The sequence below is a fragment of the Schistocerca americana genome, chromosome 4 (assembly GCF_021461395.2).
Source record: "Schistocerca americana isolate TAMUIC-IGC-003095 chromosome 4, iqSchAmer2.1, whole genome shotgun sequence".
In the NCBI taxonomy this organism is placed as follows: domain Eukaryota; kingdom Metazoa; phylum Arthropoda; class Insecta; order Orthoptera; family Acrididae; genus Schistocerca; species Schistocerca americana.
Genome location: NC_060122.1, coordinates 692,675,545 through 692,696,360, shown reverse-complemented (window position 1 = coordinate 692,696,360; position 20,816 = coordinate 692,675,545). Strand labels below are relative to the sequence as shown.

The following is a 20,816-nucleotide window of genomic DNA, read 5'->3' as shown; positions in this document are numbered from 1 at the left end:
ACATACTGCATTACCCTTTCAATATCCTCATACACTTTCTCTATCTGTTCATCTTCAGCTTGCGACGTCGGCATGTATGCCTGAACTATCGTTGTCGGTGTTTGTCTGCTGTCGATTCATATTAGAACAACCCGGTCACTGAACTGTTCACAGTAACACACTCTCTGCCCTACCTTCCTATTCATAACGAATCCTACACCTGTTATACCATTTTCTGCTGCTGTTGATATTACCCGATACTCATCTGACCAGAAATCCTTGTCTTCCTTCCACTTCACTTCACTGACCCCTACTATATCTAGATTGAGCCTTTGCATTTCCCTTTTCAGACTTTTCTAGTTTCCCTACCACGTTCAAGCTTCTGACATTCCACGCCCCGACTCGTAGAACGTTATCCTTTCGTTGATTATTCAATCTTTTTCTCATGGTAACCTCCCTCTTGGCAGTACCCTCCCGGAGATCCGAATGGGGGACTATTCCGGAATCTTTTGCCAATGGAGAGATCATCATGACACTTCTTCAAATACAGGCCACATGTCCTGGGGATACACGTTACTTGTCTTTAATTCAGTGGTTTCCATTGCCTTCTGCATCCTCATGTCGTTGATCATTGCTGATTCTTCCGCCTTTAGGGGCAATTTCCCACCCCTAGGACAAGAGAGTGCCCTGAACCTCTATCCGCTCCTCCGCCCGCTTTGACAAGGCCCTTGGCAGAATGAGGCTGACTTCTTATGCTGGAAGTCTTCGGCAGCTTTACTGTATGGTTAAATGATGATGGCGCCTCTTGGGTAAAATATTCCGGAGGTAAAATAGTCCCCCATTCGGATCTCCGGGAGGGGACTACTCAGGAGGATGCCGTTATCAGGAGAAAGGACACTGGCGTTCTACGGATCGGAGCGTGGAATGTCAGATCCCTTAATCGGGCAGGTAGATTAGAAAATTTAAAAAGGAAAATGGATAGGTTAAAGTTGGATATAGTGGGAATTAGCGAAGTTCGATGGCAGGAGGAACAAGACTTTTGGTCAGGTCAATACAGGGTTATAAATACAAAATCAAATATGGGTAACGCAGGAGTAGGTTTAATAATGAATACAAAAATAGGCGTCCGGGTAAGCTACTACAAACAACATAGTGAACGCATTATTGTGGCCAAGATAGCCTCGAAGCCCACGCCTACAACAGTAGTACAAGTCTATATGCCAACTAGCTCTGCAGATGACGAAGAAATTGAAGAAATGTATGATGATATAAAAGAAATTATTTAGATAGTGAAGGGAGACGAAAATTTAATAGTCATGGGTGACTGGAATTCGATAGTAGGAAAAGGAAGAGAAGGAAATGTAATAGGTGAATATGGATTGGGGGTAAGAAATGAAAGAGGAAGCCGCCTGGTAGAATTTTGCACAGAGCACAACTTAATCATAGCTAACACTTGGTTCAAGAATCATAAAAGGAGGTTGTATACATGGAAGAAGCCTGGAGAGACTGACAGGTTTCAGATAGATTATATAATGGTAAGACAGAGATTTAGAAACCAGGTTTTAAATTGTAAGACATTTCCAGGGGCAGATGTGGACTCTGATCACAATCTATTGGTTATGAACTGAAGATTAAAACTGAAGAAACTGCAAAAAAGTGGGAATTTGAGGAGATGGGACCTGGATAAACTGAATTGACCAGAGGTTGTAGAGAGCTTCATGAAGAGCATAAAGGAATAATTGACAAGAATGGGGGAAAGAAATACAGTAGAAGAAGAATGGATAGGTTTGAGGGATGCAGTCGTGAAGGCAGCAGAGGATCAAGTAGGTAAAAAGACTAGGGCTAGTACAAATCCTTGGGTGACAAGAAGTACTGAACTTAATTGATGAAAGGAGAAAATATAAAAATGCAGTAAATGAAGCAGGCAAAAAGGAATACAAACGTCTCAAAAATAAGATCGACAGGAAGTGCAAAATGGCTAAGCAGGGTTGGCTAGAGGACAAATGTAAGGATGTAGAGGCTTACATCACTAGGGGTAAGATAGATACTGCCTACAGGAAAATTAAAGAGACCTTTGGAGAAAAGAGAACCACTAGTATGAATATCAAGGGCTCAGATGGAAACCCAGTTCTAAGGAAAGAAGGGAAAGCAGAAGGTGGAAGGAGTATATACAAGGGCGATGTACTTGAGGACAATATTATGGAAATGGAAGAGGATGTAGATGAAACAAGGCCCCGGGAGTAGACAACATTCCATTAGAACTACTGATAGCCTTGGGAGAGACAGTCCTGACAAAACTCTACCATCTGGCGAGCAAAATGTATGAGACAGGCGAAATACCTTCAGACTTCAAGACGAATATAATAATTCCAATCCCAAAGAGAGCAGGCGTTGACAGATGTGAAAATTACCGAACAATCAGTTTAATAAGTCACAGCTGCAAAATACTAACGCGAATTCTGTACAGACGTATGGAAAAACTGGTAGAAGCCGACCTCGGGGAAGATCAGTTTGGATTCCGTAGGAATATGGGAACACGTGAGGCAATACTGACCCTACGACTTATCTTAGAAGCTAGATTAAGGAAAGGCAAACCTACGTTTCTAGCATTTGTAGACTTGGAGAAAGCTTTTGACAATTTTGACTGGAATAATCTCTTTCAAATTCTGAAGGTGGCAGGGGTAAAATACAGGGAGCGAAAGGCTATTTACAATTTGTACAGAAACCAGATGGCAGTTATAAGAGTCGAGGAACATGAAAGGGAAGCAGTGGTTGGGAAGGGAGTGAGACAGGGTTGTAGCCTCTCCCTGATGTTATTCAATTTTTTATATTGAGCAAGCAGTAAAGGAAACAAAAGAAAAATTCGGAGTAGGTATTAAAATACATGGAGAAGAAATAAAAACTTTAAGGTTCGCCGATGACATTGTAATTCTGTCAGAGACAGCAAAGGACTTGGAAGAGCAGTTGAACGGAATGGACAGCGTCTTGAAAGGAGGATATAAGATGAACATCAACAAAAGCAAAACGAGGATAATGGGCGATGCTGAGGGAATTAGATTAGGAAATGAGACAGTTAAAGTAGTAAAGGAGTTTTGCTATTTGGGGAGCAAAGTAACTGATGATGGTCGAAGTAGAGAGGATATAAAATGTAGACTGGCAATGGCAAGGAAAGCGTTTCTGAAGAAGAGAAATTTATTAACATCGAGTATAGATTTAATTGTCAGGAAGTCGTTTCTCAAAGTATTTGTATGGAGTGTAGCCATGTATGGAAGTGAAGCATGGACGATAAATAGTTTGGACAAGAAGAGAATAGAAGCCTTTGAAATGTGGTGCTACAGAAGAATGCGGAAGATTAGATGGGTAGAACACGTAACTAATGAGGAAGTATTGAATAGGATTGGGGACAAGAGGAGTTTGTGGCAGAACTTGACAAGAAGATGGGATCGGTTGGTAGGACATGTTCTGAGGCATCAAGGGATCACCAATTTAGTATTGGAGGGTAACGTGGAGGGTAAAAATCGTAGAGGGAGACCAAGAGATGAATACACTAAGCAGATTCAGAAGGATGTAGGCTGCAGTACGTATTGGGAGATGAAGAAGCTTGCACAGGATAGAGTAGCATGGAGAGCTGCATCAAACCAGTCTCAGGTCTGAAGACCACAACAACAACAACAACAACAACAACATGTTAACATAAAGACACCATTTCTCGTCACCAGTAACGGTACAGGATGGGAATCGTTGGTGTTGTTCAAGAGTCGGTTGATGACGGGAAAGCGGAGAAGCACATATGGCCACGTCCTGATTTTTGTGATTTTGGCTTAGAGCATGCGGTACCCATACACCCTAATTACGAAACTTTCCAACTGCATGAAAAGTTTGCACTATGGGGGAATGATGGCAGTTCATCACATGTGTCGTTCGCCCCTGGTAGCTGAGGGTCAGCACGACGGAATGTCATACCTAACGGCCCGGGTTCGATTCTCGGCTGTGTCGGAGATTTTCTCCGCTCAGGGACTGGGTGTTGTGTTGTCCTTATCATCATCATTTCATCCCCATCGACACGCAAGTCACCGAAGTGGTGTCAACTCGAAAGACTTCCAACAGGCGAACGGTCTACCCGACGGGAGGCCCTAGCCACACGACATTTACATTTACGTTTTTATCACATTTGTCCATTTTCGAGTTCACTGACATGTATCTCTGATGCGTTTAAACGATCTGCATCAAACCCCGCAGGTGTTCCTGAACGTGTTTCTGACTGTCTCTGCTGCTGTCACCCCTCCGTTGAAATCCAACAGAAGTATGTGTCGGAAATGTTCCCATTTGTCCACTTGACACTCCTTTTTCAAGCGCCCACAGCTCCACTCATTATGTACAAATAACAAAATGACAGTTTGTGTCAAGTAGCAACAGTGACCTACAAATAAAAAGTGACGCTAGATAAATAAACCCAAAGCAACCGGAATACAAAAAAATGATTCAAATGGCTCTGAGCACTATGGGACTTAACATCTATGGTCATCAGTCCCATAGAACTTAGAACTACTTAAACCTAACTAACCTAAGGACATCACACAACACCCAGTCATCACGAGGCAGAGAAAATCCCTGACCCCGCCGGGAGTCGAACCCGGGAACCCGGGCGTGGGAAGCGAGAACGCTACCGCACGACCACGAGCTGCGGACTAACCGGAATACAAAAATGCAGAACAAGAAGAGCTACGAACTTATGCAACGACTTAATACATTCATCCCTTTCACTGAGAAGCGTGCGATGAAACTGCATTGCCGGCCGGTGTGACCGAGCGGTTCTAAGCCTTCAGTCTGGAACCGCGCGACCGCTATGGTCGCGGGTTCGAATCCTGCCTGTGGCATGGATGTGTGTGATGTCCTTAGGTTAGTTAGGTTTAAGCATTTCTAAGTTCTAGGGGACTGATGACCTTAGATGTTAAGTCCCATAGTGCTCAGAGCCATTTGAACCATTTGAAACTGTATTGGGTTAGAGCCATGCCCGGTCAGAAAGTGGACCATTCTTCTGTTTGGGTCAATATGTGTCATTCCTAATCGTTCCCTGATGTTCGGGAATAAGGTATAAACTGTCTGGCCGTTACCACTGCTATACCAGTCCCGTTGTCAGCTATGGGAAAGCCATCTCTTCAAGTGGCATTTGTCTCCCATTTCTTCCCTGTCATGGTAATTATAATGTCCTGTCTTCCAGTCTTAAGTCAATACGTTGCAGCCCGATATTTTATGGTCTATTCCGTCGGATAGATGACTAGGACTGCACACAGAGCTCCAACCGGTATGAACTGGAAAGCCCCCGATAACCCGAGCAGCACACTTCTTTGCCTTCGCTTAACAGCTGTTCTTTTAGTAACAAAACTCAGGCGATGTGCCCTTGTACAGGCCGCAAAGCATGCGATGGACTCAAAGATCTTGCAGTGATATGTACGTAGTGAGACAAGTGGACCCTAAAATATTCTTTGCTTACCCTGTCTAGTTTGTGTAATTGTTCTTTAGCCTCGTTGGGATCTATTTTTATGGTGTTATGAAAGTTTAGTTGTCGCAATGTACACTCCTGGAAATTGAAATAAGAACACCGTGAATTCATTGTCCCAGGAAGGGGAAACTTTATTGACACATTCCTGGGGTCAGATACATCACATGATCACACTGACAGAACCACAGGCACATAGACACAGGCAACAGAGCATGCACAATGTCGGCACTAGTACAGTGTATATCCACTTTTCGCAGCAATGCAGGCTGCTATTCTCCCATGGAGACGATCGTAGAGATGCTAGATGTAGTCCTGTGGAACGGCTTGCCATGCCATTTCCACCTGGCGCCTCAGTTGGACCAGCGTTCGTGCTGGACGTGCAGACCGCGTGAGACGACGCTTCATCCAGTCCCAAACATGCTCAATGGGGGACAGATCCGGAGATCTTGCTGGCCAGGGTAGTTGACTTACACCTTCTAGAGCACGTTGGGTGGCACGGGATACATGCGGACGTGGATTGTCCTGTTGGAACAGCAAGTTCCCTTGCCGGTCTAGGAATGGTAGAACGATGGGTTCGATGACGGTTTGGATGTACCGTGCACTATTCAGTGTCCCCTCGACGATCACCAGTGGTGTACGGCCAGTGTAGGAGATCGCTCCCCACACCATGATGCCGGGTGTCGGCCGTGTGTGCCTCGGTCGTATGCAGTCCTCATTGTGGCGCTCACCTGCACGGCGCCAAACACGCATACGACCATCATTGGCACCAAGGCAGAAGCGACTCTCATCGCTGAAGACGACACGTCTCCATTCGTCCCTCCATTCACGCCTGTCGCGACACCACTGGAGGCGGGCTGCACGATGTTGGGGCGTGAGCGGAAGACGGCCTAACGGTGTGCGGGACCGTAGCCCAGCTTCATGGAGACGGTTGCGAATGGTCCTCGCCGATACCCCAGGAGCAACAGTGTTCCTAATTTGCTGGGAAGTGGCGGTGCGGTCCCCTACGGCACTGCGTAGGATCCTACGGTCTTGGCGTGCATCCGTGCGTCGCTGCGGTCCGGTCCCAGGTCGACGGGCACGTGCACCTTCCGCCGACCACTGGCGACAACATCGATGTACTGTGGAGACCTCACGCCCCACGTGTTGAGCAATTCAGCGGTACGTCCACCCGGCCTCCCGCATGCCCACTATACGCCCTCGCTCAAAGTCCGTCAACTGCACATACGGTTCACGTCCACGCTGTCGCGGCATGCTACCAGTGTTAAAGACTGCGATGGAGCTCCGTATGCCACGGCAAACTGGCTGACACTGACGGCGGCGGTGCACAAATGCTGCGCAGCTAGCGCCATTCGACGGCCAACACCGCGGTTCCTGGTGTGTCCGCTGTGCCGTGCGTGTGATCATTGCTTGTACAGCCGTCTCGCAGTGTCCGGAGCAAGTATGGTGGGTCTGACATACCGGTGTCAATGTGTTCTTTTTTCCATTTCCAGGAGTGTATATTGCCAAAGCATCGAGTTGATCTTTAAGGTGTTAAGGAAGTGTTGTCTAGTTTGATCACGAGATTTCTTTGTAGTTTTCCCATTAGCATTCTGTAGACTGTTTCGTTGGATTTACTCTCTAGATATCATCTTGTGTCGACCGCTACTGTCACCAGTAAATCGTGTGAATAAACTAGGATTCCACTGGTGTGTTCATTTTCCTTTACCAGTTGTAATAGAGATTCAAAGGCAACATCCCAAACATCGCAGAAGGCTGCCCCATCGAGCCCTGTCGGCCTCACTTACTGCTTTCCTTCAAACCTCGCGGTGTTCCGCATGCCACTCTGCTTTTCTGTCTTTACAGTAGTCAAGGTGACTATTACAAAGTGCCAAAGGTACTTAAAATTTTCTAACACGTGTGAACATCGTAATAGATAGTCAAATGCACCTGCGCTGTCAATTAGGATTGTCACAACGTATATACGAACTGAATTTTGAACTGAGTGAACACCACTGTTAATTGCATCATCAATTTATTTTAGTTTTCTAAAGCCAAACTGATACTGATTAAGGCCCGTAAGTTCCCTGTGTGCTTTATGCGATTACACAGAAGCTTCCGGACTTTAGCTAGTGCGTTTAGTAGCCATATTGCTCTACTACACGATTGGACGGCCCTATCGCCGATTTCTTAATTATGATTGTGGCGTCAGTTTTCCACATTGCACTTATTTTCTCTAGCCATGGGGCTTCAATATATATCAGTAGGAAATGGGATAATCTGTGGGGCAATCTGCATGGATGCCATCAAGATCGGGGTCTCTCTTCCTTTTTGGCTTTGCTGTAGTCAGAGCGACCTTCTCTCGCACGAAAGGGCAAACGACGTTGTCTGACGTGTAATACTGTCCCATTTCTCTCCTCAGTTGTGCTTGTGTGTGGTTACCTTTTTGCAGTCGGCGTATGGGATGAGTTTATGCAGCTGGTATTAAGCTCTGCTTCTCCAATCTGACGCCCTCTGATTGAGTCACCGTGGACAAAAACTAGTGGGATCTTCATTCACTCTGTCAGCAGTCTATATGATCCTCCCCAAATGCTGTCTTAAAATTGTGTTCGTACGTAGTTGTCGCAGTATCGTTGTCTTGTCTCCGGTAGTAGTGTTTTGTACCTGAAGTTAGTGTTCCTACTTGTGTTATGTCTTGTATATCAGTCCCATGCTGTTTTTCCCTTTTGGTTCTGCTTTCGTGTCTCTCTTGTTACTTTTCGTAGCTTTGTTAGCTCACGTCTCTATGGATGTTCCACCTATGTGCTGTCTGAATTTGGTATCGCTTCAGTCTGTGCTTGTTGAATTAGCTCTGTTAATTGACGAATTTTAAAGCTGATGTTTCCTTATATTGTCTGAAACGGGTCGTCCTCTATTTTTCCTTAGTCGTCTCTAGTCTGCCTATTCGGAAACAGTCCTTTTGTGGAAGGTAATGTGTGTGTTATTTGAAATCTTTATAAGTCTCACATTATGGTGAAACTGTATAAGTCTTTCCAATACTGTCCAACCGGGTATCGATGTCAAGGTCCTGTAATTCACCACTGTGATATCTATAATGCTTGTGTGGCCAGCACTTCCGTGATGCGTGGGTGATGTCCGTCTTTGTTTAGTATACACCGGTTTGTTTCGTTTATCACGTCATTTATTACTTATTCCCTTTCGTCTGATGTTGCATTCCAGGGTGTAGAGCGTGCGTGTATAGCTGCGCAGATGATAAATGGTCTGTTACCTGCGTAACCTACTTTGTCTAGCATTGGTTGCGCTTAAGGGTGTATTTCATGGCTGTATTGGGCATAAAGGGTTGCTATCACCCGTGTCTCAGTTTTTAGTACTAATTTCTATTGTCATAACATGGCTAGTGGTCAATCGCGCAACTGTTGTCACATTTATTTCTGTATTAACCACGGCAATAGCTGCCATAGCTTGTTAGCCTCCAAAGAGCATTCAGACATGAGGGAAGGAATGTGACGAGAGGTGGACGTGTTAGTTCCCCTCCCTCGTGTAAGGTTCTTGGAGACGCACGACGTCCACATTAAGATCTTCAACCACTCTACCTAATTCGCTGGTTACAACCATGCTCCTTCTCCTTATTGCATTAAGTTGTAAAACCTTAATGATGGGCTTTTAGTGAAAACGTAGCACTGCGATATGGATACAGAACGGTCAAAGTGAATCCTGCTGTGTGCTCTTACTAAGCCATTATACACTCCTGGAAATGGAAAAAAGAACACATTGACACCGGTGTGTCAGACCCACCATACTTGCTCCGGACACTGCGAGAGGGCTGTACAAGCAATGATCACACGCACGGCACAGCGGACACACCAGGAACCGCGGTGTTGGCCGTCGAATGGCGCTAGCTGCGCAGCATTTGTGCACCGCCGCCGTCAGTGTCAGCCAGTTTGCCGTGGCATACGGAGCTCCATCGCAGACTTTAACACTGGTAGCATGCCGCGACAGCGTGGACGTGAACCGTATGTGCAGTTGACGGACTTTGAGCGAGGGCGTATAGTGGGCATGCGGGAGGCCGGGTGGACGTACCGCCGAATTGCTCAACACGTGGGGCGTGAGGTCTCCACAGTACATCGATGTTGTCGCCAGTGGTCGGCGGAAGGTGCACGTGCCCGTCGACCTGGGACCGGACCGCAGCGACGCACGGATGCACGCCAAGACCGTAGGATCCTACGCAGTGCCGTAGGGGACCGCACCGCCACTTCCCAGCAAATTAGGGACACTGTTGCTCCTGGGGTATCGGCGAGGACCATTCGCAACCGTCTCCATGAAGCTGGGCTACGGTCCCGCACACCGTTAGGCCGTCTTCCGCTCACGCCCCAACATCGTGCAGCCCGCCTCCAGTGGTGTCGCGACAGGCGTGAATGGAGGGACGAATGGAGACGTGTCGTCTTCAGCGATGAGAGTCGCTTCTGCCTTGGTGCCAATGATGGTCGTATGCGTGTTTGGCGCCGTGCAGGTGAGCGCCACAATCAGGACTGTATACGACCGAGGCACACAGGGCCAACACCCGGCATCATGGTGTGGGGAGCGATCTCCTACACTGGCCGTACACCACTGGTGATCGTCGAGGGGACACTGAATAGTGCACGGTACATCCAAACCGTCATCGAACCCATCGTTCTACCATTCCTAGACCGGCAAGGGAACTTGCTGTTCCAACAGGACAATCCACGTCCGCATGTATCCCGTGCCACCCAACGTGCTCTAGAAGGTGTAAGTCAACTACCCTGGCCAGCAAGATCTCCGGATCTGTCCCCCATTGAGCATGTTTGGGACTGGATGAAGCGTCGTCTCACGCGGTCTGCACGTCCAGCACGAACGCTGGTCCAACTGAGGCGCCAGGTGGAAATGGCATGGCAAGCCGTTCCACAGGACTACATCCAGCATCTCTACGATCGTCTCCATGGGAGAATAGCAGCCTGCATTGCTGCGAAAGGTGGATATACACTGTACTAGTGCCGACATTGTGCATGCTCTGTTGCCTGTGTCTATGTGCCTGTGGTTCTGTCAGTGTGATCATGTGATGCATCTGACCCCAGGAATGTGTCAATAAAGTTTCCCCTTCCTGGGACAATGAATTCACGGTGTTCTTATTTCAATTTCCAGGAGTGTACATTTCGCCAAAGTCCGTGTTTCGTAGCTCCATGCACATACTTTAGTTACAGTGTCACATAGTTGTCTGAAGTCAGTCGCTATGTTTTCTGAACTTAAATCATATGACTGTCAGTTGTGTCGTTAGTTAACGGATACTATCCCCAGGGACTGCAATAGACGTGTAGTTAGTCTCTATGCAGTTTGTAAGAGAACTTTGTTTTGAAGTCAGCCAATCTGCCGTCATCTTGTGTGACAGTGCGACGATGTCTGGAACACCATGGATTGTCAGCAAGTTGGTTATTGTTGTGGTTACCTTGACACAATGGCAGAGCTGTTGCAACGGATAACATTCGACATTGGAGTGGCATCAAGTCTTCTTTGCAGATGAGTCCCATTTCTGTGCACAGCACTATGATGAATGTGTCTGTGTGAAAAGGCTCTGAGGGCCACACAAATATTATCAAATGGTATTCGTCACAGTCATATGAAATGTGCCAGTTACAAACCCTCATCTCCAATCAAGCTTGAGTGAAGTCTGTGGCATGAAGTTGAGATGAACGTTTAGTCGAGGGACACGCATGATCCATGAACACTGAACTCCTGCCCACAGTTCACAGAGACTGGTCTGATCTGGGTACAAGAGTTGCACATCTGTCTGCATGTGATCCCTGATGTTTTAATAGGACTGTGTTAAGCTTACCTTGAGCACATTTTGGGTGCGGCCAGCAGGTGTTAGTGTAGCGCCATAGTGCCATCCAGGTGAAGGCTATCCCGCAATCGGCTAGGCATCGGTAAGTGGGAGTCTTTGTACAGTGACATTTTCAAAGAGCCCAACAAAGATGGCCTGGTGGCACAGATGGTGTTGCCGAAATAAGGGGTGTTAGAGGGAGCCTTTGTCGTTTTAATTCATCTGCACCTCAATGTAACATCGTCCCCCCTTGCACACTCCACTGGAGGGTGCCAAACAAGAGGGATGAAAAAGTATAAACTCCGAGGTCGTAGCCAGCAGCGGTGGAGATCCAGGGGTCCGGAACACACACCCCCCCCCCCTTCCCTCGCCATCCGTTCATCTAAATGAAATTACACACGACCTAGTCGCCGAGTAGTGAAACTGAAAGATATTTCGATTTGCAATCACAGACGGAAAAAGGGGTACGTTGGCTTTACTTGAGCTCAGTTGTTGTTTTGTTAATGAGTTTAGTTCTTGCTTACAGTCGATTTTAACGTATTGCTTTTGTTCTATGTGCTGTTGTGATAGTTTCTAACCCAGGCACGTTTGTAACAAGAAAGAAGAGGAAAACCAGTTTTGATTCGTCCACAAGCGGTATGGTGTTAAAAACATGAACGCGTTACTATAATAGCCTAATTACCTAGCTGTAGCAGTTTAATGTTAGCATTGGAGTCGTTATTTGGAGACGTGCAGAACTTTGAGTTAAAATGTTTCAGGATTTCACATGGCAGCGGTGGGGTAAACATAACTACAAATACAATTTAATTGTAATCAGTGCACAAAAATACGCTAGTTTTTGCTTGTGTCGCCCAAAAATCGCGTTGATCAACAAAAATATCGCCTAAACGATGATGGTTGCATTTCCTTAAGGAATTTGCTCATAATTCTATCATTAGTAGCGCAAATGGCAAAATATCGGCCAATCTGGCCACCCGGGCAGTGCTCAATTATGAAAACCAGTTCCGATACAGAACGACGGCGAGGAATATGTGGAGAGTAGAAGGGGTATGTGATGACAACAAATTCTACGATTACAGTTCGTTTGTTTCTAAAAGATTTTTTCAGCAGGCTGCTTGAATTGGTCCAACCGACTGCGCTCTGCATCCTCGCCCTCGCTCCCCCCTCCCCATCATCTCTTCCGCTGTTTACGATCTTGTAACCTTGTGATAACTGAAGCGTTTTCGTATGTTGTATGACGATCTTCCAATAGTAATGTTTTTAAGTTGTAGAAACAACTATATAAAAAAATTTTTTTCGTTACTTTTGTAACTGTTCTTATATTAATTTGAGGGCTAGTTATTTATTTCTCGAGGAAACAGTATTTAATTTTAATGTTGTTTATGTACGATTTCTACAATATGCGTAGCTCAGCGATATTTACATTGGAAGGCAGCTAGCGATCATAATTTTGTACTGCATATGTGTGCATAAAGATGGCTCTCTCGTGGAACGGCGATATATCATGTTTTCAAGTTTTACTACAAGAAAGACTTTTTACTGTGAAATGTCTTATTCTTAATAGTATCCTTGTAATAGCGATTCAACCGTCACAACTCTAACGTATTTGTAAATGAACGTCATATCAGCGATAACGTATGTAGTACATCACAGAGGAGTTTATTAGCATCAAAAACTGTATAATCATATTGTCATGTATAAATGCAAGCTCATTTGTGACGTCGTATATATTGCAATTCTTGTTGAGATCAATGTGTTAATCAGTGTTAAGATCCCAGAAATGTACCTCATAGTAGTTATGTATTCCGTTTTGTTTTAGAAATAAATTTTGAAATTTTGAAGTGCCGAAGGAATTCTGAATTGGTTTCAGACAAGTTGGAAATTTAAATGCAGATTCTAGTAGAAGAACGATAGATATTGCAACAAGAGGTTTGAACCTTCTTTTAACACTGTACGTCATTCAGCTAAACGTTGAGATTCTTCTGCTCTGCGATAGTGAATCTTGTATTAGAAGACTGGGCTGTGCTTCGTTAGTAAAGAGGTAACAGAGTTTTAATTCGTTTGGCAATGAACTGGAGTTATCATATTGCCAAATAAAGAAATCCTTACTTGTGCATCTGGGTGTAGAGAATATATATTTATAAATGTTTTTATTGCTTAATTTTGTAGACCTCCAGAAAGCAAATTACGCAACTCAAATAAAAAAATAAATAAATCTGTTGTAGAATAAATAAGGTCATGAGCCTTTTTAAGGTCCTCTTTAACAAATCGAACCTCCTCCTCCCCCCACACCCTCCTCTCCACCTTTGACTAAATCTTGGCTACCTCCTTGTAAACACCCATTTCCGCTTCGGATCACGTTAAATTTCGTCGAATGGTTTGATCAGTCCTTAATCGTTACCCTTCGTACATCAGAGGAGAAACTGTTGTCATGCTATACTCCAAAGGAGTAAGAGTACGTTTAATGGGGTTTCAGCTCTGTGATGTCCTCAGAGAAGGGCTGACTCGTCCGGAGATGACAGCAGTGTCAAAGGTTGTCACGAATGTCGTCCTGTTGCACATAGAGCTGCAAACTGTCTTTTCAGACTGCAAAATATTTGGAAGATGAAGGTCCCTTGGGATGGTGTAGTTTCGTTCACCCCTTAATGACACATAATGAGATCCCTCCATGTCGAGCAGCGGCATGTTTGGAATTTTTTCCTCGACTATTCATAAGGAAAGTGCGTAATTTTAAGTGCTAGGCATTGCGTTTCAGAGGCCTCAAGAGATGGTGTGAGATGTGACGACCTTCCCATGGTTTGATGTATCCACGGTGGCGTTGGGCGGAATTTTGGTGAAATCTGGTGCCAATGTGACCTTAGTAACCCCCTCACATCTGAGTTTCTCAGGTCTGGCCCGATTTTTTTTTTTTTTTTTTAACCTAAGGATGAAGTTCTTATGTACCATTACAGAGGAAGGCTATAGGCACCTTCGAGCGAAAATGTAGAACTACCCCATTGTAACGGGAGAAAATGACGGGGTTAAAAAACTATGACCCCTTCAATTTTGTTGTACAGGTTCTTATGCTGTGGGGCGCTTGATGGAAGCTGCCTGGTGGCGTGCAATGGAAACGACTGGATAGCACGAAATGTACATAAGGTAAGAATGGCAGTTAAAGTCTGATCGATGGCTGATAATCCAATACCAGTTGCTCCCGAACACATGGAGTGAAGTGTTGCCTTCTCTCACCTACACTGCCTCGTATCACCAACAGTTCATCCCATCACAGTTTTGGAGGCTGATAATATCAATATCATACCTTTCCCCAAGCCTCTGAACAGAAAATGTAATCTCTCCTCACACTGTGCCCCATCTGGAGCCAGACCAATAGCCTCAAGATAACTTACCAAAAAGGTAGGCGAATTTTCTTTGTTGGTTTAATTAAGCACTGTTAAACAGAATAAGTTTCAGATGATTAACTTGTTAAATACATAATAATACTGAGTTTATTAAGTTACAGGATTCTACAAGAAATCCTTCCGAATGTTTCATCAGATGGAAACTGATCCATGTCGTAAGATTGCCCAGGTGCCCAATACGTGTCAAATATAATGTTAATATTGATTACTTACCTTCATGACGCCCTCGACAAGGGCAACGTTGGCAAACATCTGAGCTGTTCCTACAGCAAGGCTACCTGCAGCCAGGCCCAAGGGAATTTCTGCAACATCCCAAAGACAATTAAGAAGAAATTATCCTGTGATACGAAGATCGACTAAAACCTACTGAAGGCACTGAAGAGAAAGCAAGAGGTAGCGGTCAATAAACACTTCACATAGCTGCCATTTTTTACATTGTAAGTCTTGACTTGAGAACCCCGCGAGTCCCCAGCTCGTGGTTGTGCGGTAGCGTTTTCGCTTCCCACGCCCGGGTTCCCGGGTTCGATTCCCGGCGGGTCAGGGATTTTCTCTGCCTCGTGATGACTGGGTGTTGTGTGCTGTCCTTAGGTTAGTTAGGTTTAAGTAGTTCTAAGTTCTAGGGAACTGATGACCACAGATGTTAAGTCCCATAGTGCCCAGAGCCAAGCCAAGAACCGTGCGAACGCTACAGTCGCAGGTTCGAATCCTGCCTCGGGCATGGATGTGTGTGATGTCCTTAGGTTAGTTAGGTTTAAGTAGTTCTAAGTTATAGGGGACTGACGACCACAGCAGTTAAGTGCCATAGTGCTCAGAGCCATTTGAACCATTTTTTTCTTGCCTTGAACCTTATAACCAATACTACAGACACAATCATATTTATTACTTATTTTATATACGGTTTTAGTGTTATCTACATTGTAAAACAGACCATTAAGTCGCACATGAAACTTAATATGTACAGTTTTACAGTTTACTGTATTTACACAAAATTTAAACGGTATCGGTTTATTTCAATATTGTGTGCTGTGTCTTTGGAGACTTGTGACATGCTTCAATAAAATCTTCTCAGTATACAAGCCGCGCCATTTCCAATAAAACACTCGAGCTTCTGATAGCTGTCTTCGACATCATCATCACAGTTGAAACCACTGACGACCGGGGCATTTCTGTTTTTTTTTTTTCTTTTGGCTGGGCCTGGCACGGTGTAATTCCAGAGAGATGTAATTCCAGAGAGGGCCGGATGGCGCATGCGCAGATGGTAAGTTGGGCAGCTCTTGAAGGCTCCGTCGTGCGGGACCGAATGACATCACACGGCGCGATCGGCCACGTTTGGAACTGCCGCTCCCGCTCCCCTACAAGCTTAATGTCCGAGGCCCGCCCCATACCCTGCTAAGTGTGTACCCCTGCTCTCTGATAAAATTGTTGTAGTTTATTCTAATTTCGGTCGCTTTTTTGATAACAGAATCCCAGTATGATGTTGCTTGAGGCAGAACTCTCGTTTTTGTTTTTGTTTTTTTTTCTAATTGTATGTTAACAGATATATAGGTTACACAGTAGGGCATGGGGAAGGGCTCCCTACATAGAGCGAAAGCAAAGACGTATGCTTGACGCTTGTAGGGACGCGGTACCGGCAATTTTAAATGTGGCGCCGGCCGCTCCCACCATTTGACGTCACTCGGTCCCGCAACGGGACGGAGCCGCTAGCAGCTGCCCAATTTGCTTTCCGCGCATGCGCCACTCCGGCCCTCTCTGGAAGGTTCCAGACTGTGGCTTAAAACGGCTTTAAGCATTATGGGACTTAACAAAAAAAATGGCTCTCAGAACTATGGGACTTAACATCTGAGGTCATCAGTCCTCTAGAACTTAGAACTACTTAAACCTAAGGATATCACACACATCCATGCCCGAGGCAGAATTCGAACCTGCGATCGTAGCGGTCTCATGCTTCCAGACTGAAGCGCTTAGAACCGCTCGGCCACTCACGCCGGCGGGACTTAACTTCTAAGGCCATCAGTCCCCTAGACTTAGAACTACTTAAACCTAACAAACCTAAGGACATCATACACAGCCATTTGCGAGGCAGAATTCGAACCTGCGACCGTAGCAGCAGCGCGGTTCCGGACTAAAGCGCCTAGAACCGCTCGGCCACAGCGGCCGGGTCCAGACTGTCCCGTTACATCTACATAAGCAGAACACCGAGCCAGTCCCGGCAGTCAGTGATTTCATCACCGGATGACGATGGCGGAGATAGCTAACGAAATGATGCAGCTTGTATACTGAGAAGGTTTTATCGTGTGCTGTCTTACGAACGGAGGTAAAATAGGGAGGAGAAAAAAGCAGTCTGGAGAGAAAGAGAGAGAGAGAGAAGAGTAATTTCAAATCATAAATATGTCTTTTTGTACCGTTCCCCCTCTGGCATGCACATAGGTGTCCATCCAGAATCCAGAAGGCAGTCTATGCCCTACTGTACCACTGTGCACAGCCTTACCGTTACATCTCAGATTTTGCGATACATAATTTCGAGCTAGACCACAGCATTGTGTGGAAGCGAAACTGGAGCAGTAGAGAACAGAAGCGTTTGAGATGGGGGTGTTACAGAAGAATACCTACTAGAAATTTAGTGGACTGGTAAGAAATGAGAAGGCTATATACAGAGCGTGCAAACAAATATATGGCGAACGCAGACTAGAATAATGGGCATGACGATAGGACATGTGTTAAGACGCGAGGGAATAACTTCCATGGTACTGGAGGAGCCATGGAGGACAATACCCGCACGCGAATACAGGCAGCAAATAACCGAGGGCGTAGAACGTAATAGTCAATCTGAGACGGAGACGTTCCCACAGGAGAGGAAATCGTGTCAGTCCGCGACAAAAAAATACGCTGTGCGCTACACTACACTACACTACATCTACTTCTACATCTACGTGATTGCTCTGCAATTCACGCCTAGGTGCCTGGCAGAGAGGTTCAATGAACCACTGGTCCACTCTTGAACAGCGCGCGGGAAAAACGAACACTTAAATCTTTCCGTGCGTGCTCTGACTTATCATGTTTTATTACGGTGATCATTTCTCCCTACATAAGTGGACGTCAACAAAATATTTTTTTATTCGGACGAAAAATTTGGTGCCTGAAATATCGTGAAAAGAAATCTTTTATTTTAATGATTGCCATCCCAAATCGCGTATCATATCCGTGATACTCTTTCGTCTATTTATAGGTAATACAAAACGAGCTTTCTTTGAACTTTTTCAATGCCTTCCGTCGATCCCATCTGATGAGGATCCCATATTGCGCAGTCATTTCCAGAAGAAGACAGACAAGCGTAGTGCCAATAAAACGCATTCTTTGGTTTTCCTTCTCCACATTATCTAAGGGATAGTTCCTATTTAAGTTGTTCTTAGTTGTAATCCCTAGGTATAACTGAATTGACATCGTTTATATTTGCATGATTTATAGTTTAACCGAAATTTGGCTGATTTGTTTTAATACTCATGTGGGCGACCTCATACTTCTCATTATTTAGAGCAATTTGTCACGTTTCGCGCTACACTACGCTACTCCACTATTCCACATACTTAGGCCCTGGCATACTCACTAATAATAGGGACTGTGCTGTCACTGCGGCGTTACTCTTATTTTTCCATAGGTAGTTGTCTAGATTGGAAGGGCGATTTATTTATTTATTTATTTACACGTCAAGTTCCGTAGGACCAAATTGAGGAGCAAATCTCCAAGGTCATGGAACGTTTCAGTACATAAAAGTAATAACAAATATAAATAAAATGTTTTTGTACCCGAAGAAAGCCAACCCATAAGTTTAAATAAACGCAATCAACAATACAACAAGAATCAGCTTAATTTTCAAGGAATTCCTCGACAGAACAGAAGGAGTGACCCATGAGGAAGCTCTTCAGTTTCGATTTGAAAGCGTGTGGATTACTGCTAAGATTTTTGAATTCTAATGGTAGCTTATTTGAAATGGATGCAGCAGTACACAGCACACCTTTCTGCACAAAAGTTAAGGAAATCCGATCCAAATACTAGTTTGATTTCTGCCGAGTATTAACTCAGTGAAAGCTGCTTATCCTTCGGAATAAGCTGATATTGTTAGCAATAAATGACAGTAGGGAATATATACATTGAGAGGCCAATGTCAAAAAATACGCAGACTCGTGCACAGGGGTCGACAAGAGGTTCGTGAACTTACACCAGTTATTGTCCGAACCGCCCGTTTCTCAGCCAAAAATATCCTTTTAGAATGGTAAGAGTTACCCCAAAATATATTACCATACAACATAAGCGAATGAAAATAAGCAGAGTAGACTAATTTTCGTGTCGAACAATTACTCACTTCAGATACTGTTCGAATAGCAAAAATGAAAGCATTAAGTCTTTGAACAAGATCCTCGACGTGGGCTTTCTACGACAGTGTTCTATCTATCGGAACACCTAGAAATTTTAACAGTTCAGTTTCACTAATCGTATGCCCACTTGTAAAATTAAAACATCAGGTTTTGTTGAATAGTGTGTTAGAAACCAAAAAACTGAGTCTTACTGTGATTTAGCGTTAGTTTATTTTCTACAAGCCAAGAACTTATGTCATGAACTGCACTATTTGAAGCCGAGACAGTTTTGCACACAACATCCTTTACTACCAAGCGTGTCATCAGTAAACAGAGATACTTTAGAGTTACCTGTAATACTAGAGAGCACATCATTTATGCAAGGTGTTACAAAAAGGTACGGCCAAAATTTCAGGAAACATTCCTCACACACAAATAAAGAAAAGATGTTATGTGGGCACGTGTCAGGAAAAGCTTAATTTCCATGTTAGAGCTCATTTTAGTTTCGTCAGTATGTACTGTACTTCCTCGATTCACCGCCAGTTGGCCCAATTGAAGGAAGGTAATGTTGACTTCGATGCTTGTGTTGACATGCGACTCATTGCTCTACAGTACCAGCATCAAGCACATCATTACGTAGCATCAACAGGTTAGTGTTCATCACGAACGTGGTTTTGCAGTCAGTGCAATGTTTACAAATGCGGAGTTGGCAGATGCCTATTTGATGTGTGGATTAGCACGGGGCAATAGCCGTAGCGCGGTACGTTTGCATCGAGACAGATTTCCAGAACGAAGGTGTCCCGACAGAAAGACGTTCGAAGCAATTGATCGGCGTCTTAGGGAGCACGGAACATTCCAGCCTATGACTCGCGACTGGGGAAGACCTAGAACGACGAGGACACCTAGAATGGACGAGGCAGTTCTTCGTGCAGTTGAAGATAACCCTAATGTCAGCGTCAGAGAAGTTGCTGCTCTACAAGGTAACGTTGACCACGTCACTGTATGGAGGGTGCTACGGGAGAACCAGTTGTTTCCGTACCATGTACAGGGTGTGCAGGCACTATCAGCAGCTGATTGGCCTCCACGGGTACACGTCTGCGAATGGTTCATCCAACAATGTGTCAATCCTCATTTCAGTGCAAATGTTCTCTTTACGGATGAGGCTTCATTCCAACGTGATCAAATTGTAAATTTTCACAATCAACATGTTTGGCTGACGAGAATCCGCAAGCAATTGTGCAATCACGTCATCAACACAGATTTTCTTTGAACGTTTGGGCAGGCATTGTTGGTGATGTCTTGATTGGGCCCCATGTTCTTCCACCTAAGCTCAATGATGCACGTTATCATGATTTCATACGGGATACTCTACCTGTGCTGCTAGAACATGTGCCTTTACAAGTACGACACAACATGTGGTTCATGCACGATGGAGGTCCTGCACATTTCAGTCGAAGTGTGCGTACGCTTCTCAACAACAGATTCGGTGACCGATGGATTGGTAGAGGCGGGCCAATTCCATGGCCTCCACGCTCTCCTGACCTCAACCCCCTTCACTTCCATTTATGGGGGCATTTGAAAGCTCTTGTCTGCGGAACCCCGGTACCAAATGTAGAGACTCTTCGTGCTCGTATTGGGGATGGCTGTGATACAATCCGCATTCTCCAGGGCTGCATCAGCGCATCAGGGATTCCATGCGACGGAGGGTGGATGCATGTACTCTCGCTAACGGAGGACTTTTGAACATTTCCTGTAACAAAGTGTTTGAAGTC

General features: G+C 45.0%; 1 protein-coding gene across 1 annotated transcript in view; it reads right to left on the bottom strand.

Moving 5' to 3' along the window:
* Nucleotides 1–20,816, bottom strand: part of LOC124612810 — an 87,543-nt gene that overhangs the window by 32,516 nt on the left and 34,211 nt on the right. The window contains exon 4 of the mRNA XM_047141231.1: nucleotides 14,906–14,994. Within this exon, the coding sequence (XP_046997187.1) occupies nucleotides 14,906–14,994 (89 nt within the window). The remainder of the gene's footprint in view (nucleotides 1–14,905; nucleotides 14,995–20,816) is intronic.